The following is a 24,791-nucleotide window of genomic DNA, read 5'->3' on the forward strand; positions in this document are numbered from 1 at the left end:
CCCAATGGCATGCTGTAGCCAGAGCTTGGTGCTGTAAATAATTTTAAAATAATATTGCATCATTTCCTGTGTCACAGCTTGCATTACAGAAAGGTCAGGATGGCATCAGGCTAAAAGAAGGCTGGAAAACGGAAGGACTATCTACTCCTTGATGCTTGATGTTAGAATTTTTAAAACCTGGCGTTGTATTTCTTTCTAATTACAGCCCTGAGATGGCAGCATGGAGAGTCATTTGCCTCGGGCAGGGTGTGAGACACACAGTCCTGCCACGGGGCTGGCCGGAATTAGCTCCCGAATCCATCCCGCCTGTCTGCTTATGCAAGGTTTTATGGAAAGCCTGCCCTGGTGAGAAATGTTGGAAACAACAAGCCAAGAGCTCCTTCTGCAACCTTACTGCATAAATTATTCAAAACTCCTGCTCGGGGACCGTTTATAGCTTCATTATTAGCATAGATGGAAGCGTTTAAGAATGAAGGAGTTCCACCAAGGAATTCTCTCTTCGTTTCCTTTTTTTTTTTTTTTAATCTTCATTCTCCACAGGAATGCCCGTCAGCAGCTGCTCTCCAACATGGACAGAGGCAGCCTCCCCCACCTTGCCAAGCCAAACCTTTTAAGCGGGCACGGTCCCCTCCCCGGCACGGCCAGGGGCATCACGTAGCGCTCTGGCGGCGAGCACGGGGCGCGGACCGGGAATGCCGGGCGCGGGACCCGAACCTGGCACCTCCTGCTGACCGCCCGCCGGCACCACGGACCGGCACCGCCCCGCCCCGCGCGCCCCCGCCGGCCGCCGGCCGGGCCCCCGCGCCAGCCCCGGCAGCGCCGCCGCCAATCAGCGCGCGGCAGGAGCCGCTGCCGGGTGGGGCTGGCGGCGCCCCCGCCCCCCAGCCTGGCAATTCGATTGGCTGCTTCGCCGCCAAACCGCCCAATCGGAGGGCGCTTTGCAAAGGCGCCCTGAGCCTATCGCAGAGGTGGTTCCTCTTCCGCTCGGGCAGTTTGAAACCGTCGGTGCCGGCGGCCGGCGCGGCCGGAGCCCGCAGGTGAGCGGGGGGGGCCGGGGCCGCGCCGTCCTTCCCACAGCACCGCTGCTCCTGCCCAGGGGCCGCGCTGCCGCCCGCAACCCCACCCCAAGTTTTCTGAGGGTGCTGATGGGCACCCTTTGCCCCCGGTGTTTGGGCTGGTTGGCTTAAAAGCCCTGTATAAGAAAAGAAAAGGAAAATCTCCTGTTCATAATCTGTCGTGTTCCCCGCTGCCTGATCACCTCTGTGCCTCCCTGGTGTCTGTGGGACGCTTAGCGGATTGTCCCTGTTGTCCCCGGCTGCCATGGCAGCCGCGGTCGCAGCGGTGTTGGCGCTGCCGGCATCGGGGGCAGCTGCGGAGGTGCTGTAGTGAGGAGTTAAAAGTGTGAGCAGCGCTGCTTTGCAAGGGGGTACAGCTAAAGGGAACGAATATGTCCTGCCTCTATTGGCAGGTGGTGTAGTTCTATGACTGGCAGTGTCCCCCAAGGTTCAGTACTGGGCCCAGAACTGTTTAACTTGTTCATCCATGACATGAGTGAAGGGGCAGATGCCTCCTCAGCACATTCACTGAGAACACAAAGCTGGGAGGAATGGCCAACACACCCCGGCGTGCTCTGCAGCCCTTCAGAAGGGCCTTGACAGGATGGAGAGATGGGCAGAGAAGAACCATCTGAAATTCAGCAAAGGCAAATGCCGGGTCCTGCACCTGGGGAGGAACAAGCCCAGGCACCAGCACAGGCTGGGGCTGACCTGCGGGGGGGCAGCTCTGCAGACCTGCGGGTCCTGGTGGACACCAAGCTGTCCATGAGCCAGCAGAGTGTCCTGGTGGCCAAAGAGGCCAATGGTATCCTGGGGGGCATTAGGAAGGGCATTGCCAGCAGGTCATGGAAGGCGATCCTGCCCCTGTACTCAGCCCTAGAGAGGTCACCCCAGGAGTGCTGTGTCCAGTTCTGGACTCCTCAGGACAAGAGAGACAATGGAGCTCCTGGAGTGGGTCAGCAGAGGCTACAAAGATAAGGGGACTGGAACATCTATCTTAGGAGGAAAGGCAGAGGGAGCTGGGCCTGTTCAGACTGTCAGAAGAGACAAGCGAGAAGAAACCTCATCAATATCTATAATTATCTGAAGGGAGGGTGCCAAGGCAATGGAGCCAGGCTCTTCCTAGTGGTGCCAAGCAATAGGACAAGAGTTAATGGGCAGAAACTGATACCTGAACATGAGACGGCACTTCTACATTGTGCAGGTGACCACGCACTGGAACAGATTGCTCAGAGAGATTGTGAACTCTCCCTCACTGGAGATGTGCAAGAACCACCTGGCTGCAATCCTGTGCCATGTGCTCTAGGATGACCCTGCTTAAGTAGGAGGGTTGGACTACATGACCCGCTGTGGTCTGTTCCGACCTTACCCACTACATGATTCTCTTTCATAGGTGTTGAATCCTCTGATCCAAATGAAACCTTAAATTATTTGGAAAGCATCACCTTTAGTTAAAAACAAAGCCAAACCCACAAAAACTTGAGCACAGCTTAATTAATTCAAAATTAAGGAGGAGAGCAACAATGGTGAGTCAGACCAAGATGTTTATAGTTGCATCCTGTTTCTTAAAAGTAGCAGTGTTACTATTGCAGTTGTATGCTTACAGTTTGGAAGAAACTGCTGCTGTTAGCAGGAATCTGTCTTTAATGAAGTCAGACATATGTTTTGACAGATGCTCGGGTAAGTTTAGAAGAAGCTGGTAAGCTTGAGGATGTTCTTCTCACTTGTCTCTCACCATGTAATGATTTACAGCTTAGCAAATTAGCTTACTGACCCAGAGGCGGTGTCTTAATATCCCTTGATTTCTCTTTTAGAAACTTATCCGGTAATTTGTGGGACTTAGTGCTTGTTCACTGAGATCAAAGCAGACAAGTTATTCTTAGGCCAGCTTGGCTGAGCAGGGATCTTCTGAAGCTAAGGCAAAAAAGGAAAGCATATGGCCAGTGGAAGCAAAGTCAGGTTACATGGGACAAGTACAGAGATACAGCTCCACAGTAGAGAGGAAATTCATGTGCTCAGAGCTCAATTAGACTTGAAGCTAGGCAGTACTGTAGGGGACAGAAAAAGTAGTTTTTTAAAATATGTAAATAGTAAAAGGCAGTCCAGAAATAACATGAGCCTGTTACATGATGAGGATGGTCACCTCACAAACAGGGACACCGACAAGGCAGAAATTAGTTCTTTGCTTCAGTCTGCAACATTGATGCGGTCATTGGTCACAGCCAGCATGGGTTCATGAGAGGAAGGTCCTGCCTGAGAAACTTAATTCCCTTTTATGACAAGGTGATCCACCTACTTGATCAAGGGAAGCCAGGTGATGTGATCTTTTTGAATTTCAGTAAAGCTTTTGATACTGTCTCTCACAGGATCCTTCTGGACAAAATTTTTAGTATGCAGCTGGGTAAACACATCATGTGATGGGTGAGCAGCTGGCTCACGGGTTGAGCACAAAGGGTTACAGTGAATGGGGTGACTTCAGACTGGGGACCTCTCCCTAGGGGGGTTCCACAGGGCTCCATATTAGGCCTGGTGCTTTTCAACATCTTCTTAATTGACTTGGATGCAGGGCTTGAAGGTATACTAAGTAAGTTTGTTGACAATACTAAATTGAGTAGGGCTGTTGATTTCCTCAAACGCAGAAAAGCCACCTGGGACAGGGCAACCCTGGATGTATGAACAAACTGGGAAATGAGAGGCTGGAGAGCAGGCCCACTGAAGGGGTCTGGTGCGTCCTGGTCAATTGCAAGCTGAGCATGACTCAGCAGTGCCCTGGCAGCCAGGACGGACAACCCTGTCCTGGGGGGCATCAGGCACAGCATCGCCAGCCGGGCAAGGGAGGGGATTGTCCTGCTCTGCCCTGCACTGGGGCGGCCTCACCTCCAGTGCTGGGGGCAGTTCTGGCTGCCACAATGTAAGAAAGACATTCAACTATTTGAGATCATCCAAAGGAGGGCAATGAAGATGGTGAAGGGCCTTGAGGGGAAGCCGTGTGAGGAGTGACTGACATCACTTTGGTTTGTCACTTGTGATGAAGGAACCTTTTGAGTTTTGTAAGATCAGAGAGTAGTTTTTTCAGTGATAAGTAGAAAACGAGATCCACTAGGTAGCATCTCAGGGGCATGATCTTAGAGAACTGAAAACAGAAGTCAGGACAGTGGTCTTAAGTTATTGAACAAACTTCAGTAAAAACCTTTCTTTTCCACTTCCTTGGACTTGTCTGTGTTCACAAGGAACTCCATTTGCCATCCTGTTTCTCAGAAAAATCAATAGTTTAGTTCTTTGGAAGTGTACTGAGAAGAGAAGGTATAGCAATATTTCTAACTTCTGGCTGCAAGTACCCATCTAATTCCTGTAAGTTCTAGACAGTTTGTTCTTTGTGATCTTCCCTAATGCACACACACCTTTGAATAGATCCAGGGCTTTTAGAGTAGTCAGGATCCACAATTTGAGAAACTATGTAGGAAAGCATATGAAGACGGCTTTTTAGCATTACTGAAGTATTTTTCGGTATTGAAAGAATTTATCAGCTAAAAGAAGGTGGAGTACTAGTATAGAGCTATTTCATTATGTAGAGAGGATAAAACCAAGGGTATATATAAGGAATAGTTCATGTGAAAGAGGAAAGAAGAAAATTATCAAAGCAGGAGGCAATGAAAAAGGTGGAGCTGACAAAGGTAGTATTTCTTCTGTCATCTACACACAGATATACAGGAGTAAAAAGTACAAAGTAAACCTTCATTAGACTTCATTTTTTGTATTCAAAAAATGTGGTTGGTATATGAGGGCTCAGCAGGAAGTAGGAAGATTGTAGTCATGTCTTTTGAACCTTGAGCTACAGGAAATCTCAGCATTTTAAATTATCTTTATACCGTTTTTAAGACGTCCATCATCAGCACAGAAATTAGCTTGCCATTCTGAAAGGTGTAAAAATAGCTGTGGCAGAGAGAACTTTTGTGATGCAGGAAGAATCAGTGTCTAGAATAGCTCAAAGAGCAAAAGGATAATTAATGTCTATCTGTATTCCTATATAGAGAGCTACATGGGGTTTTTGATACTTTGAGAAACATTGATTGTGTTTAAGAAGGATATTCCTGCCAGTTTAATGACAACACAACTAGCAATTTAAAATTTACATTTCTGTCAGAAAATGCATCTGTTTAAAAAACAACTGAGAATATTATGATTGACAGATAATAATCTCTAAAAATAAATTTTCCTTGCAAATTGTTTGCTACAATGTATAGTAAGTCAGTTCCTCTTGTTATTTACGGTGGTATGCCTTCTCTCCTGACAACTCCCTGCTCAATCTGTCTGATTGTCTTTCATGTGTGTCAGGCACCTGTATCACTCTGTCATTCATTCATTAACAAATTCACCTTGCTTCATATTCAGTTTCCCCTCATTTTGTAATTTCTTTCATCTTTTCCTCCCCCCTATATCCTTTAGAGTCCTTTTCCCCTTCTTCTGTCAAATCTTATCACAAGAGCTTCAGTTCTTCTCTGAAGGACCTATTCAAGGCTGTAGTATATTAAAAGATACATATATCTTTCACAAAATCTTCAAGCTTCTTATCAATTCTTCACCATCACCTACTTCCCAAGTACTCAAAGAATGCCTCACTGTCTTGCTTCAAAATTGCTGGAATTATTGACATTTATTGAACCTAAGGTATTACTTATCCTTCCATATCTGTTTATCTTCCTGGGCCTTTAAGTCAAAAAAGGTGGTGGGAGACTGATGTTGACCCCTAGGCTTCAGGGTATTGAACAGTAGTGTTCAGGGCATCATCTCATCTTGGGCTATGGTTGAGGTTGTCTAGTGAGTGGGCACATTATGCATTCTTACGTTGCTCTGTAGGAATTTTGTACTGAAACAGCCTGAAAAGCTCAAAAACAATACTGTGTGAATAAAATGAGGGATTGACACAGGAAGGTATCTCTAACTGCAATAACTGACATCGTTGCTTTGGGGTCTTTCCTTGGGGTTTTCTTATAAGTTAATGGAAGTATTTGCATGATGTTGAGTGTGGTTTGGATCCGGCAGTTTCCTGCCTAGCATTATATAATGAGACTATTCAATCAGTTTAGTGCACAGAATGGGCATTGGTCCAGTTGTTGCAACAGAATCTCTGTTTCTGGGGAAAATGTTGATGAGTATGTGTTTATGTACTGAAACCAAAAAATGAAGTTCAGCTTCTACTGTTTTATAGACTTACTTTGTGCAGAATGTCATCTGATGAGGAGAAAAGCACAAGTCCAGTTTTGCCAAAAGACTCTGTTCAGGACAGTTCTGTTTCTTCAGATCCTCAGGTAGGAAAGAGGCACTATCATTTGATTTACAGTCATGGCATTTTATTTGGCAAAGGATAACTACAAGGAAATCTAACTAATTGTGCATCTTTTTTGTATTTTACATATACAGGAAAATAATAAAAATGTTAATGTAACGAAACAAAGTAGACCACCAAAAAAAAGATATTACAGTATGTTCGTTTAGATTCCACTTTTGTGCATTTCACAAGAAATTTATGTAAAAATTCTTATCTAAACTTAAGAGTTTGATCAGCTGCAAGTAAAATAGGTAGTTTTCTTACCTTTTTTTCAAGTGTTATTCTTCATTTGTGTTAAGTCTTATGAAGACGCCAGAATTTGACACAGTAGGATAGAAACCCATTATTTTTGAGAGATGAAGAGTAACTATATTTTAGGCTTCCCCCATGATGTTGTAAGAACTGAATTTTTTAAATGGATTTCTTTCCCTTGGAGTAGTACTATGGCCAAGTTAATCACAGAAAGGAAATGACTGCTTTTTGGTTTGTTTTTTTTTTTTACTTTTTGTGTCAAATAGGTCAGGATATGCTGTAACTATAATACTGGGGGGGTTTCTGTTTCTGTGCTGTCTCGGTTTTGAAAGACAGGTGTCTGCTAAGGAAGGCAGAAGCCTCCCTTGAAGTGGCAGATATAACCCCTTTCCCTCCAAGCTATTATAATTTTGAAATCAAGGGCCTTTAGGCAAAGATGTGGGAAACAGGAATAACAGTTCTTTACTATTATATATCTATATGTGTATAACAAGGCGAACAAACAACAATAACCATGGCAGTACCAGCAAACAATCCCAAACCCAGTCCCAGCCTTCTCGGCTGTCGGGCCCTTTCCCCTCGGGTGCAGTTCCGCTCGCAGCCGGCAGGGGCGCTGGCGGCTCCCGGTGAGCAGGGCAGGTGCGATGGTTCCCCCGCGGCTGCAGGGGGTGCTCCGGAGCGAGCTCGGGGAGCACGCGGCACTGGGGCCCTGGGATCCCGGGAAGGGATGGGACAAAGGGTTCACAAACCCCCTGGGCAGCCGATCCCGGACTCCCGGAACAGCAGGCTGGAATGGCAGGCTGGAGCGGCAGGCACAAACACAAATCCTGAGTAGCAGACGAGATGTATCCAAAAGGGGAACCCCCCCGCAGGTTCAGGCAGGCAGGGTGAGCACGGCTACAACGCAGCAAAGGCTCGAAGCAGCAGCGGGGCAGGACGGCCACAGCCCAGCCTCCAGCAGGGCAGGGAAAGCAGCCTTGGGATCCCGGTGTTGTTTCCAGCAGAAAGAAAGACGCCGAAAAAACGGGAACCAGCAGCCTTCTCTGCAGCTTCTCTGAACTGAACTCACACCCAGGTGAAAAACAAAAGCCTGGACAGGCCCTTTTGTCTTTCTTAAGTACGGCCATTTATCTCCTAGCAACATGCATATGGGAAAAATTCCTTTAACAGAAAAAAAACTAGGACTAAACTAAAACCCCAACATGTGCTCATTGTTCTTTCAAGAGGATGCAATGATATTGGATAAAGTCTTTGTATTATTATTTTAAAAGCAGCAGTTTTGCATCATTTAATAATTGGTTATTCCTCTTTGAATAGTGGGTTGTGTGGTTTTTTCCTTTGGTAGAATACAGTCCAAACCAGGACAGTTTTGACAATAACATGTTTTGCTAGTTGCCCTGTAGAAATGTATCTCCACATTTGTCACCTGGTCAAATGGGCATATACAGCAGCAGCACTGTTTAGTTGAGGGGTTTTCTTCTTTCTTTTTTTACTGTGTGGATTGACTTGTACCTTTAAAACTACATCTTTAGAGGCAATTCATTTCTGCAGCTCATATACTTTTCTATTTGTGCTCATCTCATGGATAAGTTTTCGTAATCTTTGTTTAAGAATAGTAATGCATCTGTGTTTCCAATGCTTTTTGTAGTCAGAGAACAGGATAAAACATCATGCTACAAATTTTGAAGGACCAGAATTTTCTGTTATGATCTGGTTGATTATCAAGGAGGTTCCAAGGCCACCTTGTAGAGAATGATGAACTTACACTTATGAATGACTGTTTTGCAAATGAGAACATGCCTAGAGTAGTAGAATAGTTCCAGTTGGAAGTGACCTACACCAATAATTGGAGAAACTGCCTGACTGTTTTGTGACTGACCAAAAGTTAAAGCATGTTATTAGAGGGCGTTGTCCAAATGCCTCTTAAACACTGACAGGCTCGCAACATCAACCACTCTCCCTAGGAAGCCCATTCCAGTGTTTGATGGCCCTCAGTGAAGAAATGCTTCCTAACATCAAATCTGATCCTCCCCTGACACAATTTTGAACCATTCCCATGCATCCTATCACTGGATCCCAGGGAGAAGAGATGGGCATCTCCTCTCACTTCCCCCACTCAGGAAGCTGTAGAAAGCAAAGAGGCCCCCCTCAGCCTTCTTTTCTCCAAACTAGACAAGCCCAAAACTACCCCTAGTAGGAGTTTGTTACTGTTGAAAAAGAAGAACACTGGGGTAACAGCTGAGCAATTGGAATGTTGACAGGGAAGTACTCTACTCCTTTTAGATAATTTTGGAAGGTCTGTTCAGTTTTGTTTGGTTGGGCCTTTTTGATAATGTGTTGCTTTTAAATAGAAACCAGATTATTACTTTTCCTTAAAAAGAGATCCACTAGCTCTTAGAGAATTCCCATTACTTATAGTTGGGTTTTGCAAGACTTTATCCATTCAATCTGTTCTTTTCATATTGTTTAGTAACCTTGACGTCAATTCTTTGTAGTACCTGTATATTTTTATTTAAAAAAAGAAAAAAAATTATCAAAAAAGTCTGATTTTTTTGGTGCCATTTGTTCATTGCATCACTGCCTTTACTTCTACAAAACAAAGGCATTAAACAGTCAAAACTCCACTGACCTTCAGGTCATAGAACTATATTCCTCTAATTTTATACATGAACAGAATTGTTTGTTGTTGACAAAACAGCTTGATAGTTTTGTTTAAAGCAGAACCAAGGTAGTAAACCAAAGAGATATTGTTGACTTTATTTTATTATGGTTTTATTTTAAGTGTACTGGTCGATATTGCATTCCAGTTGCAGCGTGCTTGTTATGGTGTGTTTAAGATTGAGGTAATACACTTAATCACTCAATGTTTCCCTACATATTCCCACTGCCGTCTCCAGGATTATTTTTTTTGTGTGCCTAAGTTTCTGGTTACAACTGGGATACTGTGCTTTCTTTAATATTTGCCTTTGAACTTCATTTCAACAGTCTTGTAATATTGTACTTTATAAACATTTATTTCCAGGTTTGTCACTGGATGCTGTCTTTTGACACTTTCTGTTGGCCTGTTAGCGTGTGTATTCCTGTACAGAGTGGATTCTTTAATAAAACTAGAGTTAGAACTTGAAAGAAATTTTCTGCCATAATTTGATACGTATATTTTGAGTGCTAGGCATGTCTTTAGTAGGACAGATTGTGTGGTAATGAGTAAGTTGGGTGACTCAAAGTGAGCCACGAACTTGCATCTGATATCTAACCTACTATGTCCTTTGTATTGACTAAAATAAACATGGAAGCAGCTGGATCAGCTCTGTCTGAGAACTAACTTGTTTGTGGGGAAGAATTGGTTTTACAGTGCTATTTGGTTAAACGATCTCTTTGAAGAAGACAGAGGTGTGATCTGATGTCTTCTGCTGAATCATTTAATTTATATTAGTTAAAGCTAATAATGGCTTTTTTACTCAGCTGAAATATTGCTGCAGGGAGTTTGGTATGGTTCCATGTAGTTCCTGATTGAATAATAGATCAGAAGATATCTGTTTTCTTCTTTTGATATCTTCTAAAATCTAAACTGCATACATTTAGAAAGATACGGCTATGGAAAAATTGATAACTTGTTGATTTGCAGCTACCTATATACCTTTTACATGGAATGTGACACACTTGCTTATCCAAAAGATACATCATGTATTTGTGATTCTATAGCTTCATATACATTTATTTAGGCTTTTACTTTGAACATGATAGATGAGAAGATGGGAAATGGACATTTCAATGGAAACTAGAATTCAGCTAAAATGTGCCAATCCTAGCTTCCTAAATTCTCCAATTAACTGAAACACACAAAAATATAGAAGTTACACTGAAAGTTTTAAAGTATTATCCTTTTCAGTTATTGGATTCAAAAACATATTACATGTAATTGGTACCTTTCATTACTTGTTTTCACTCTAACTTTCCCTGGGTTGAAGGGGAAATTAATTTTTGAATTCACACTTGATTTCTGAGGTTTGACCTAATTAGGATAGTGAGCAGAACTAATATGATAATACTAAGTGAAGAAAACATAACTGCTTGTGACCTGGCTTAGTATTTTCAATACAATGGGCATTGTTTTCCAAATCTTTAATTAGTAAATTTGATTGGTTTTAATATGTAACTGCCACAAGAACTTGTTTAATTAATTACTGGATTGTGTGTTTAAGCTATAATACAGATTGTTTACAGTTTCACAATGAACACTAAATACCTTCATCCTGAAAATCTGTTTCATTAGGAGGTATCAAAAAAATACTAATTGGCTTACTTTGGTGCATAGTATAATGCCACGTACTAGTTAGATATGTTTATAACTTCTTAATAAGAAAGCTTCTTTCTTAGTTATATATACACGTTCCATATACCTGTATAATTTCTAAAATAATTAATATAAGGTGAGAATAATTATAGCTACTCTAAACAAAATTGTGTATAATCAAATCTCTTTTGACAACTTCCACCAAAGAAATTGTAATGTTACAGAATGTGAAGTGTGACTGTGTTCAGTAGCATCTTTGTCATGGCTATAAAAATACATGCTTTTCTTTGAAGCACTAGTAGTAGTGATTAGAAATAACACTGGGCAATTAATAACTTACGTGATCTGGAACTGGAGTTTTCTCCCAGTTCCTGTTTTTGTTTTAGATGCCTATTATAGAATCCAATTCTGGCATCTGGCAGAGTCTTTCTGTGCAACTATTACAGTGCATCTAGTTGTAATCAGAAAGAGTGTGAACATTAAACAAGAGAAAGTTAAATTATTATAATTACTGTAGGAAAACAGCTCACTTTTGCAACTTGAAGGGAAATCCTCTTAGTTCTCACCACGATAATAAAAAAGCCTCTCAAAATTATAGAAAATAATTTGGACTTCTTCTTACATATGCCTAATTTTTAAAAATGTAATTGTAGTTTTATAATTCTTTGTCACCCCTTTGCAACAGGATGAATATGAAGAGCTGTTTCGTTACACTGTAGTAACTCCGAGGTTTGAACAGTGTGTCTCAAAGTTGCCAGAACCTGCCTCAGAACAGAGACCAGCTGACAGAGCTTCCAGGCTAACTGATGATGCCAGTCACTGTAAAACTCCAGGTAGTATGCCCAAGGCTGTGTGTTGAGCTTACAAGAACAATGATACAAATTTTATGGCTTACATTTTTTAATAGCTTCAGTTTGAAAAATGTATGTGCCTCATCTGTAGTACCTCTGCATTTTGCACAACAGGAAATTTAGGAAGCCATATTCCCTGAAGTGTTCTCTCTCTTTCTCTCTGACAACACTGTTAGATGACAGCATTGATATGCTGACAGTTCTTTGTATTTTGTGGTGCAGATGTTTAATAATTGGTTGGTGTAATAACGGTAAAAGGGATACCCTTACTTACAGTATATACTTTGTTGAAATTTGATGGGTCACAGCTGGTTTTCTTGTGATACTTGTACCGCCACAATGGAGAAATGTGTATTGAAACAATGGTTGTTTGGAAGGGAGAATTACCTTAAAAAGGCTTTGTGTAATGACCAAGCATGTCACAACATGAATGTCATTCTTGCTCTTTTAGTTCGATCCTGTTATTCTAGTTTTATTTTATTGCTTGGTATTTAGGACTCTGAACTTAGTGTCTTCACTGTGATGCATTAGTAACATTGATATTTGTGATTATGTGTTGTTTGCGTCTGTCACTAGCATTTAGATTGAGAATTTGCTTTGATTGAGAATTTTGCTTTGCTGTTAATTTTGCTTCAGAAGCAATAGTGAACAATCACACCTGCATTATTTCTTTTCTAGGAAGTTAAGTATAATCAGGAAAAATTGACTTTTAACTTCTATTCTTTATCATTCTATTTAATTATAAAAACAGTTAGCCTCCTTTTTGTCTTCTCTTTTAGAACCTTTGTGGATGACTTTATCTCTACTGTTTAGAGGAGCAAGTGACATATTCACACCTTCCAACTTGGAAGCTTGGTCAATACTATTTCTTTACATTTGTAGATTCTGAAGCAACTGCTAGACAATCTGTATGGAAGGATTAAGGTGCAGGAGATGGCAAGTTGTAGGTGATGGCAGCTGCATAATGACCTTTAGCCTTTCTGTCCATCCTGTCCTACCTACCTGCTGCTCTTGTCTTGACCTCATGGCACCATTCCCAGGATACACCAGGCCTTAGCATGAGCTGTGTGCTAGCCAAATTCTGAGCCGGATTTACATGAACAATTACGGCATGAGCGGAATGTCTGCAGTACACAGATCACAGGACAGCTGTGACTCCTGTTGCCAGTCTCTGTGTATGAACTGTCATGACACAAGCTGTCCCCAGTTTCTGCAAAAGTCTGTGTGGGTTAAAGCCAGCTCAAGTCCATTGCTATGTTAAAAGTTCATTTTGCTTGTTCCTTAGTTTTTATAATGTGTTGGCTCAAGCCATGCTTGTCTGGCTAGCACAGAAATGCATTCAGAGTTCTTAATTATCTAAGGCCAGTTATACAACCATTTGATCCACTCAACTGGTGCAGCCTTTTATTAAAAACAAACAGAGCCCCTTCCTGTGTTGAGATGACTTCAGCTTTCTTTAAAACAGCTGTGGTCACTCCCTGTATTCTTCCCAGAGCTCCATGAACAGATTGCTTACCTCCTCTGAATATTCCATTATTGATCAGTCACATTATAAGTCACAACTGCCAGGATTCAGGTACACTTGCAAAACTCTTGATTTGTAGAGCAGTTAATGTCAGCTGCTGGAACTGTCTCAGCCTGAGTTGTTGTTCTTAAAAGAGCAGTAGAAAATTTCAAACCCAGCTATGTGGAATTATATTATGGAGCAAATTTTAATTTGGGTATTGTCATCAGTGCTCTCTCTGCTTAGAGTTTTGTCTCCCAGTTTGAGTGGAATATTGTTTTGTAAGGGAATTTTTGTGGTTTATAATACTGCTGTTTGTAAGAAAGACTATCATAATCAAAGCACTAAACTTGTGCACTCTTTTGGCACATGCCTGTATATTCTATTTTCAATCATATTTGTCTGAAGAGAAAATTGTAGCTAGCCACCTAGTCTCCTGTCTCTCTTTAACTCTTTCAGAGGTGTTATGCTCTTACTTTTTAATTTTTTTCCTTGGGTGTATTGGGTTTGCCTGGCCAGGCTTTAGTAGTGGGGGTGCTAAAGAAATGGCTTCTGTGAGAAGCTGCCGGAAGCTTCCTCCATGTCTGACAGAGCCAGTCTCTGTGCAGCTGGCCAAGGCTGAGCCAATTTGAAATGTTGGTAATGCCTCTGTGATAAGAGATTTGAGAAGAAAAAAAAGTTTTGCACAGTTTTAATTGTGACCACAGAAGAACGGAGTGAGAATGTGTGAGAGGAACTGCTATAAAGGTCATTGAAGGAGGACCAGGAGGTGCTTCAGGCACTGGAGCTGGGATTCCCCTGCAGCCCGTACTGCAGACCATGGTGACACAGCTGTGCCCCCGCAGCCCATGGAGGAGACCCACGCTGGAGCAGGGGGATGTTTCAGAGGAGGCTGTGACCCCTTGGGAAGCCCACACTGGAGCAGGGTCCTTGCAGGGACCTGCAGACCCATGGAGAGAGAAGCCCATGCTGGAGCAGGTTTCCTGGTAGGACTTGTGACACCATGGGAGACCCACACTGGAGCAGCCTGTCCTTGAAGGACTGCACCCCATGGAAGAGTGACCCACACTGCAGCAGTTCACAGAGAGCTATTGCCCATGGGATGGACTCACATGGGAGAAGTTCATGGAGAACTGTCTCCCATGGGAGGGACCCCACATGTTGGAGCAGGGGAAAGACTCTCCCTGAGCAGTGGGAGAAACAATGTAACCCTCATTCCCTGTCTCCCTGTGCCACAGGGGGAGGAGGTAGAGGTGGGAAGGAGAGAGGAATGGAAGAAAGACGTTTTTGAGGTCTTATTTTACCTCTCATCCTGCTCTGATTTTGTTAGTGATAAATTCAATTAATATCTCTAACCAGAGCCTGTTTTGCCCATGATGGTATTTGATGAGTGATCTTTCTTGGTCCTTATCTCAACCCATGAATCCTTCATTATATTTTCTCTGCCCTGTCCAGCTGCAGAGATGAGTGAGAGAGTGGCTTTGGTGGGTGCCTGGCATCCAGCCAGCATCAACCCACTAAATGGGGCTAAACATGTAGCCTATCAGGTCTTTGTCCCTTTTTATGGCCATAGAAGTGAGAGGACAAAATTCCATTCCCTTGGTTGCTTCTCTTGAAATATTTGAACAGCATTATCTTTTTAATATGCCTGTTGTTATCAAATCAGAATAGCCATTTGCAAGCTCTAGTTAATTGTCATGGGACAGGGCAAAGAAATAGTCTTGTACTTGATGGTGATCATTTGCATTGTAGTTGTCATTAAAAGAGTTGTATTGCTCATTACAAGGAACCACTCAGATATTTATTATCTTTGCAAAGGGCAGCACCCTGCAAAATACTATTTGTCTGTTATTTTCAAAATGGGAAAAAAATTATTAAAAACAGTAAAGAAGTTGCTTCTGAACTTCCCAGAGAATAGAAAAGACTATTTACACGGGCTCATCCTGCTTCTATCAATTGCATGCTATAAACAAGCTTCCTTTACTTTATTACTTTATCAAAATATGTGTTTGCTGTTCAAAATATCACTATGTCTTCTCAGCCTGGGAGGGAGATGGCTCATACCTCCTTGAGATAGAGCTTGAAATAATCCAGTTGTGAAAAGATTATTTCAGCCCTTAGGAAAATATCTGATCAAAATCTTGAACTCTTCTATATAATCACTAGTACTGATTGATGGTGATTGTGTATTGAAGGCCACAATGTTAATGGCCTCAGAATGCCTTCTTTTTTTAATGATAGTAATAACAAGACTTTGAATGAACCGTGAGAAAACTGATAAATTCAAGTTTAATACTATACCTCTAATGCTGATCAGGTGAGATTGTTTACCAGGTTTTTTCTGAAGGATGGTTAATTGTTCTTTTGGCATTACTTGCTTGTTCATACTAAAAATCAGGCTTTTTGACACTTGGCTCTAATGCTGCTACTGTGTTAAAATAACAAAATCATAAATTATTAGATTAGTGTTCTGTAACTCTGTAAACCAAAATGAATATCTGTGCTGAGCATGGAGTTAAAACCTGAACATTTGCTCTTCTGCAGAGCTTCTCAACTTTGCAATGTGTTTTCCCCTTCTCCATTTGATGCTATTGGGACCAACAGAGTTTGCAATGCCATGTGATGCCTTCTGAAATGAAGTTCTGTTTATGAAGCATTCTTTGGTCTGGATGCTACCATTATGATGGTAGAAGTCTGATTACTAGTAATCTCTATTTGTTGCAGAAAATTTAAGTAGTAGTATAGTATCTTCCCTAACAGCTTTCAGCCAAATAAGAAAAGTAATTGAAATAAACATGCTGTACTATTCAATTCAGTTCAATGTCCAAATGCTTTTAAACTTTGAAACATAAAACTTAATTTCCTGTTCTTGTTACCAGTTTAGTTGATTAAATGTGAAAATTACTAAGATTGGAGCAGTAAATTATTTTTTGCAGAGATGTGCAGTGATGACTCATACCCAAACAGTGGAAAAATTCCTTCTCTTCAGGCCTGCCAGTCCTCAATATATATCCATTAGACTTCTTACAACATTTCAGCAAATTGCTGTGCTCAGCTTGGGCCACTGATAGCATGTCACGTGTGAGAACAGTCTGTCAGAGCTTATTTACTTAATAAAAGCAGGAAAAGTCAGATACTAGACCAACACAGAAAAACCCAACAGTACTAACAGACATCTGGATAAAAAGCTAATTTCATTATTTCTGTCTAGAGATATGTTGCAGTAAATACATGTGGAGATTATTTAATAAAGTACATTTCTATACTTACCATATCCAAATGGTTCCAGTATCCTTCATGCCTTAGCAAACTGTAACCGAACAACATCATATAATTCTATGGAAGGAACAGACAGAAGGAGAGCATTAGAAATAAGAATTAAATTAATATGTGTACAACTAGAAAATTATAGCAATGCTGGAAGGCCAAGATGAATTCCATAACATGGTCATATAAACATGTAACAGATACACTTGGTGGATTCAATGAAGATATGATACATCCTATGGTAAATGAGAGAAATTAAAGCTATGTTAGGATAATCTGTTCATAGGGAGAATTAAGGGGAAGAGAGTGATGAACTAGTAATACTGTGATTTTCAGACTATGGCAGTTGTCAGTCTATTTTAATATCTTGTTTTTATTGGTTACATTTTGTTCTGTTGGGTTTGTTTGGTTGTTTTGTTTTTTTTTTTAGGAAAGTATCTTACAAACTGTGCTGTGTAGGTTGGATATCTGCGTAATCTAACCGAGTAGTAAAAGTTTAAAAATAAAAATAAAGCTTCATGCATTTCATGTCACAACTGAAGGAAGGAGTGGCATGCAGGAAAGGGGAAAAGTGGTAAAGGACAGAACTGTGAATATTTAACAATGGTAACAGTGCCAGATAATTTTATTGTCAGATGCCAGGCAGATTCTTCATCACATAAATTAGATGCATTTCAAGTAATCTGGATCATCTGTCTGGCATGTCACATATTTGGGAGATTTTTACAAGCAACAAGTATTCAAATTCTGCCACTACCTAAGCAATACTTCTGCCATTTTCAAGAGAAACTGAAAAAAAGCTAAAGCCTGATTTTAATATACTCTGTGATGGGGAATAATCTTTTGCTTCTGTAATAGGACAGGACATTTAGTCTATAGAAATAGTGTGTTAGATGGGACTTATTTAGCTCAAGCTGATGTTAATTTTATGATGTGTGGTTGTGTATTACCTTGGGAGAAATACCAAAAAGCAATTGTAACTGCTTTTGCATCACAGTTCTTCCTTGTTTCCTTCTTGTTCTGGAGCACGAGTGTAGTAGTTTCGTGGCAGGGAGTGTTGGCCAGACAGCTCTTCTCATTTCCTTGGGACAGGAGACCTAACAGTGAAAATAGCTGTGAAAGAGTATCAACCATCAGGCTCTGCCTTAAATAAATTAGAAACATACTTTTCTAGTGTCCACTGAAGATACTGCTTTGTGACAGTTAAACTTATCTCTTCTAGGTTGAACCAAGAAATAGTACCCATCAGACAATATTTGTTTTCAGAAGTGAAGACTAAAATGTTGGTGGTTTCCTCTGTTTGTGAAAAGAAGGGAGTATTCTTTTGAAGTTGTCCTATTTGTTGTTATTAACAGGAATCTACTAATACCTCTTTTTTCCATTTTTTTTTTTCAGTTGTCGACTCAAATAAATTTTCTGTAAGGAATAACTAAATATAAACCAATATTTTATTTCCCAAGTTTACTTAAATATTAACTTTATTTTCAGCTCAAATGTATGCCTATTAGCTTTTGGGCAGGGATTAACTTTAATTTGTAGTGGTAGCTAGCCACAACCCCTCAAAGTGAGGACTTACTGTGTAAGGCATTATATAAGTTCATGGTAGACCTTTCTCAAATTGCTTAGGGTCTAATTAGATGAACAAATTGAAGGCTTTAAGAAAAATGGATGCAGGTACATATTAACATGGAAATATATCCACAGGCTCCTTTGTGAGTTTGCTAGGCAACACCACAGACCTCAGGCATTTACAGACTCATTAAGGAAAAAGGCAAAAGTTAGTATATTTTTGACCTGAGATATTAATTGTCAAGAGCCCTTTACTTAGAGGTGTTGTTTCTGTCTGTATTTTTGGTGCTTGCTGTGATCATTTTCTTTCAAATTAACTTATATTAAGATACTGTATTTTACGGGAGCGGCACTTTTGAATTTACTAATGTTCAATAGGATCGTCAGTTTAAATATATTTGGGTCCAGGAAGCGTGTATTTGAATTGGGTTGCTTTACTTATGTGGTGAAAGGAGGTTTCTGATATCATAAATATTATATTTCCTTTTCACCACTGCCTGGCTTCTGACTTCCATCCAGAATGCGGACCAGTTAACCTTTCCAGAGTGTCAGTCCTTATTGTCTTGTTTCATTTTTAGTCTCAACATCAATGAAGCAGGCCCATATGGAACAGCCTGCTCTTTCAGAAGCAAGTTCTTCACAAGGGTCCATACATGGTCCAAGAGAAGTCAGCAAAACCTCAGTGACTGAATTAACTTCACCAGAGGAAAAACTCACTCAAATAGAAAATATACTTGATCTCTGGAGTGGAAGTCTTAAGGTATTTATATTGTATGGAATCCTTAAAAATCATTCATAGATATCATTGTATTGTAGAGTGAGTGCAGGAGAAATTGCAGTGTGATTGCTGGGAGAATGGTGTTTCTTGTTGTTGTTGCATATTGCACATAAACATATATAGCATAGAATATATTGTTTCAAAAACTTTGGAATAACTGTCTCCATTAGGGATGTTTTGATACCATGATTCAATACTTCAGTGTGTCTGGTAATATTTATAGCTGTAAACAGCCTATGTAATGAAGGTATCGCTGTAAATATTTGCGTCTCCTTAATTGCTAAGTGTTTTAAGATTAAAATAATAGGGAGGAGGGAATCATTTAAACTAATTGCGTTACTGTCATCCTTTCAACTTTTCAGACAAATATTCTGACAGAACTGAAAAATTGGAAACTTAATTTGATTCAACATCACAAGCTTCAAATGAGACAAGAGAAAGAGAAACATGCCACACATGTGAAACAATTGCAGAATGAGATGGAAAACCTGAAGGAGTTACTTCATACTTATGAAATCTCTATTAGCAGGAAAGATGAGGTACTCTGTTTTCATACTCTGTTTAAAAATATCCACACTAAATTTTTTGGACCATCTCTTTGAACAAAACATTTTTGAAGCAAGTAACATAGAGAAGTAAATAATACATTCAGACTGTATAGTAGAAAAATAATCATTGTTGCTAATAGGGTTGTCTATACTAACAATGAAAACACATTATATGTGCATACTTTGCATTGTTTGCTTCTTAAATCTAGAATCTACTCTTGTTTCTTATTTATTTCATGAAGATCACACAGGCTTAGGTGAGTCTATTAGCTTCTACACTTTAAAAGCCTCTAAATTTTCAATTATTAGATCAGTTTTCCTCAATTTTAAATGGGCAGCAGCCTTCTAGGTGTTGAAGAGCCTCTATTTTAGGATTCTTAGGAATTCTACATTTATACATATGCTTAAGATTGGACATTTGGAGTCTCTGATTTACACTTTCCTGCTATCAACAATGTAAACAACTTCAAAATTAACTAGTACTGTGAAAGTGGATATAAAATCTTGGCAGTTTTGCAATCACATAACATAATTGAGTCTTCTTACTGCTACCCTGAACATTTAACCTAGTCCTTGAGAACATTTAATGGAGTTTGAATTCGTAATTCCTACTGACATTTTCAAAAAACGTACATTGCAGGAGTTAAAATATGAATGAAGATGATGTTCTGTGTCCATTTGGAAAACAGACTAATCTTACAGACCAAGCAAATATAAATGTTGTAACATTGCAAGAACAGGACAATGTAACTAGTACCTATATACATGGTTATTTCAGCATATGTATTTCTAACATCTAATTCTGTTGGATATCATTGTAGGTCAGTTGTATTTAATGTGCCATAATTCTCAATGATGCCTTGAAAGCTCTGGGTTTTTTTCTGCTGCCAAAGAAATTATTTCTTCAGCCAATTTTGTAGTTCTGTTTCTAAGAAAAAAATAATTTGAATAGAAAATTACTATTGCTACCACCTGATTGGAAGGTGGCAGTGCTTCCATGCTTCCATATATCACTCCATAATGGTCAAAACTGCGGTATCCAGATATGGATATAAACCAAAGTCCATCAGCCTCACAAACATTCTGAGTATTATAAATTCTTATTTCACATTGTAAATCTCAAATGCTTTTTATTTGCAAAAATATCCTAATTAATAAAAATAGACCTAGGCTAAGGCTTCTGGTGTGTATCAGCATGTATGCAGCATCGAAAATTGACTTTTATGTTAGTATATGACACTTTTTCAATGAAAGTAATTAATATATCTATTTAATTTGCTTTCTGTTTTAATTTTAGGTATCATTCATTTCATTAATGTATGTTCAATGATTACTACTTGTAACAAATGCAATATAATGTTAACATATGTTAGCATGTATTATCATAAAATGTTGTTCTCAACAATCTTTATGCAGTAGTTAAAGTAACTTTACATTATTCCCCAAAGACCCATGATAGATCGCTGTTGACCATTGGAGTTGCTCATGTGTGACTGATGGCAATCTAGCTTAAGAAGTTAGGCAGAAATATAGAGAAATACTCAGATTTGGTGTACCAAATTTGCATCATATCTGGCTTAATTTTTAATTGGGGAACATCAGCTTTATGTGTACTCATTAAATTTAGAGATTGCTGGTAAAAGTCCCCAGTTGCAGTCTCTGTCCAGTAGGACATCTTGCCTCTCAAACGTTTTAGTTGCTATAAGCCTATGTAATATCTTTCATGAGAACTTCTAAAGAGAGTAACAATTCTTAATAAGATTTTTCTAGTTTGTAGCAACTACTTGGCTTGTTTATTCTGTTCCGACAAGTGAAAAATCTTCTAATATAAATGTTTCTGATTTTTTAAAAATTTTCTTTGAAATAATTTTCTGATGTTATGCTACAGTAACATTTAATTATGAGAAAGAAGCTCAGAAACCAGCAAATGTAGGAGGAAATAGCAATTCAGTTGAACTTCTCCTAAAACTACACAATGGAAGTGCCACAATCTGAGTGTTGAAGCCACAAGAATTTTACTTCTAGTTTGAACTCTGATTGTTTCTTACTTGATTAGAGTAACAGGAAGTTTCAGTAGAAAGCATCCATTAAAAGCAAGTGCTTTAAGTGAAAAATAATTGAGACATTAAGTACATTCTATTTGACCTTACAATGATCATAGCTATTGAAATTGTGTTAATATTTTTGCAGGTAATTACTAACTTGACCCAAGCATTAGAGAAACAAAAGGAGCGAGTAGAGTTGATGAGAAAGTTTACGATGTGGCGGATTCAGCATGTTAAAACCAAACAAGAGGTATGTGCACAAAATAAGAATGCAATGAAAATGAAACCTCTGAGCTCAAAAGAGTCAGAGCTGCTGCAGTTCCTGTTACAGTTTGAAGAAATTACAGTGTTTCTATTTTGATGTGTTTGACAGTGTCAAATAACAGTTTGGAAAGATCCGCTCTAAAATGAACATTGCTGTCAGAATACTCTCTGGAATGGGAAAAAAAACCATTGTCTGCTGACTCTATTGAAATAGAGTAGAATAGTAGAGTTGTTTCAAAGTAGTTTTTAAACAATCCTGAAGTGTAAATTTATTCAAAAGGTGTTTTATGCTAACTATTTGCAGTCTTTGTGACTGCATATTTTTTATGATTGCTGCAGTGAATCCAAATGTGCACATACCCATCAAATGGCTTCACACATGCCTGCTTACACCGCATGCATGAGGTTGTTGTTTGAGTGTCATTAAACTAACAGTAAGACCACTGTTGTGTGTAGCCTAGGAGTTCACAGACACTGTTTCTCGTGGTGGGGGCAGTAATGTACCGTGGCACGTGTGCAGAGGCAACACTGAGCTGCTGACACTGCTTGTGTAACACTTCACTGCAGGACCTGTAACTCAGTTAAGGAGTTCCTACTGTGGTCTGTGTAATAAGCTGTAAGACAATCATCCACACTGGAGTACTGAGATTTTTATCATCCCTGAACTTTTGTATGATATGGTTGTATTTACTTCCTAAGGACTATGCAAATAGCATAGCAGACAGACATTTCCGGACAGCTTTGATGAAGAAAACATGGGCAGCATGGCGCTCTGCTAGTGAAGTAAGATGGAAAGACAAAGTAGCAAGAGCCTGTCAGTTAAGGGCAGAAGATGTGTGTGTTCAGCTCACCAATGATTATGAAGCCAAAATTGCAGAGGTAAAATCAGTTTTTTTCCCTTCTTTTGCTCCTTCACTTCCAATCCCTGTCCCTCCAAAGTATCTCTTTCTCAGGAAACCTAACAAACATGAGTATTTTCCAGCAGAACAGAGCTCCCAAGTATGCAAGAAGATCGGAATGGATCTAAGATATCTGTTATGTTTTCAGATGTGACTTTGTTTCCCTGCATCTGATATAAAATGTTGCCGATCTGCATGCACAGATGAAATAAACTGGACTTTCTTCAAACGAGGCAAATCTCTGTTTGCATACTGGTGGGAACTGTTGGGGTCCCTCCCCCGCGCCCTGTAGCCCTGGGAGAGGGGCCCTGAGGGAGGCACGGGGTTTCCCTGCCCCTGCTCAGCCTCGTTCCCCATGGGTTGGTTTGTGTTCCCCTGCGCGGGCAAAGCAGCTCGGGTCCTGTGACTGCAGCAGAGTTCCTCAGCAGAGCCCGGCCATGCGGCTGGGGAAATAAACATCTCTGAAACATCTAGCAAGAATCGATCCGTATATATTTCTTTTCCACGGGACTCCTGGTTTGATATAGGCGTGTTGCAGTATCCCCACTGCAACAAAATGGTGGAGATTTGAGGGCAGAACGATCCCCGATCCCTAAACGACTTTGTGTGAGTAAACCCTGGAAACTTTGGATTCTTCTTCTTGGTTTTGTTTTGCTATTCCATATCTAAACTATGGAGGAACCGTGGGAAGACTCTTGGCTTTCAGAGCCGCATATGGACATTTATCTTAAACTTAAAATGATTCTTGCACAACGGTTTGTAAATTTTAGCTTGATTCAAGCTCAGAAAGAACTGAAACACTTCCTGGCATGGTTGTTTAAGAACTTTTTCTATGTTTCTTGGGATCTAATTCTTACCAAGAGCTTTTGGAAGACCGTTTGGACCCAGTTAATATTTGAGTCAAAATATATGCCGATGGAAGAATATTTTCGTGAATATTATTTAATAACCGAGACTGTTGAGCAATGTCAGCTGTGTCCTGGTGAAGGGAAGCCTGGCTCAGGGACCGTGCGACCCAGGCCACGTGCACCGAGCGCTCTGCGAGCAGCAGCGAGACAATTCCCGTGCGCGGGCGGAGCCACGCAGGCCGCAGTGTCGGCGGAGGAGCGAGGCGCGGCAGGAGCGGCGCGGCCCGGCAGTGCCCGCCCGGCCCCGCGCAGCGCGTGGTGGAGCGAGCCCCGAGAGCGCCCGAACGAGAGGGGCGGCGCGCGGGCGGCGGCTGGCGGCGGCGGAGCGGAGCCGTGCCCAGCCGAAACGCGCACTGGAGCGGGGCACGGGGGGTCATCGCTTGGGGGCCTGGCCGAGATGCAGCGCCTGGCAGTGGCAACGCAGCTGAGAGCAGAGGAGGCGACGCACGGAGAACGGAGCGGCGCGGCCCGGCCCGGCCTGCGCGGCCCCGAACGCGACCCTGGGAAAAGCGCGCCGATAATTCCAACACGGGAGCGACCGAAAGAGAGAGCAAAGACACAGCGAGACAGAAAACAGCAGCCACTCGGAAAAAGGAAAAGACCATAGTAGCTAAGATCTTAGGGACAGTGAAATGGTATAATGTTAAACAAAACTATGGTTTTATAACAAGATGTGATAACCAGCAAGACATATTCGTGCATAGAACTGCTATTAAAAAGAATAACCCTGAAAAATGCATCCCAAGCTTGGGAGATGGAGAGGTGGTGGAATTCAAAATCATACAAGGTAGAAAAGGGTTACAAGCATCGCAGGTCACTGGGCCTGATGGTGTTCCTGTAAAAGGCAGTATATATGCAAAAAATCGTAGTCATGTTAGACAATATCTCCATTGTAAACCCCCCCTACAGTCTCCCTTTCCTAATCCCACCTTTCCCTTTTACCCTATGTCCTATTACCCCCAGTGTATTCCCAATCAGTTTTTTCATCCATGGTTTCCCTCACAAAACCCTGCCTTTGCCAATTGTTTCCCCAAAAATCCTTTTCCAATGCCGAGTGGGGGATGAAAAGGGGGAGGGAAGAGATTGAACCCTCTCCTGCCTCAGTTTCCCCACAGGCATGTCCAGAGAGTTCTGTCTCCCTTCTGTCAGCCCTAAGATGTTCCACAGAATCTGTTTGGACATTTAAAGACTCAGGAGGGTGGCTTGTTTTGTTTTGAAGCAGTTCTTG

At 40.9% G+C, this 24,791-nt stretch overlaps 1 protein-coding gene across 3 annotated transcripts in view; it reads left to right on the forward strand.

Annotated features, from left to right (window-relative positions):
• The first annotated feature begins 959 nt into the window (after window positions 1–959).
• POC5 (POC5 centriolar protein) overlaps window positions 960–24,791 on the forward strand; it is a 32,779-nt gene continuing 8,947 nt past the window's right edge. For 2 of the 3 annotated variants that reach the window (XM_069001325.1, XM_069001327.1), the window contains exons 1-7: window positions 960–1,037; window positions 6,265–6,364; window positions 11,616–11,763; window positions 18,700–18,881; window positions 19,262–19,438; window positions 21,638–21,742; window positions 22,456–22,635. In XM_069001325.1, the coding sequence (XP_068857426.1) occupies window positions 6,281–6,364; window positions 11,616–11,763; window positions 18,700–18,881; window positions 19,262–19,438; window positions 21,638–21,742; window positions 22,456–22,635 (876 nt within the window). In that variant the 5' untranslated portion in view covers window positions 960–1,037; window positions 6,265–6,280. The remainder of the gene's footprint in view (window positions 1,038–6,264; window positions 6,365–11,615; window positions 11,764–18,699; window positions 18,882–19,261; window positions 19,439–21,637; window positions 21,743–22,455; window positions 22,636–24,791) is intronic. The other variant, XM_069001328.1, reaches the window with a different exon arrangement.

The sequence above is a fragment of the Aphelocoma coerulescens genome, assembly GCF_041296385.1.
Source record: "Aphelocoma coerulescens isolate FSJ_1873_10779 chromosome Z unlocalized genomic scaffold, UR_Acoe_1.0 ChrZ, whole genome shotgun sequence".
Lineage (NCBI taxonomy): Eukaryota > Metazoa > Chordata > Aves > Passeriformes > Corvidae > Aphelocoma > Aphelocoma coerulescens.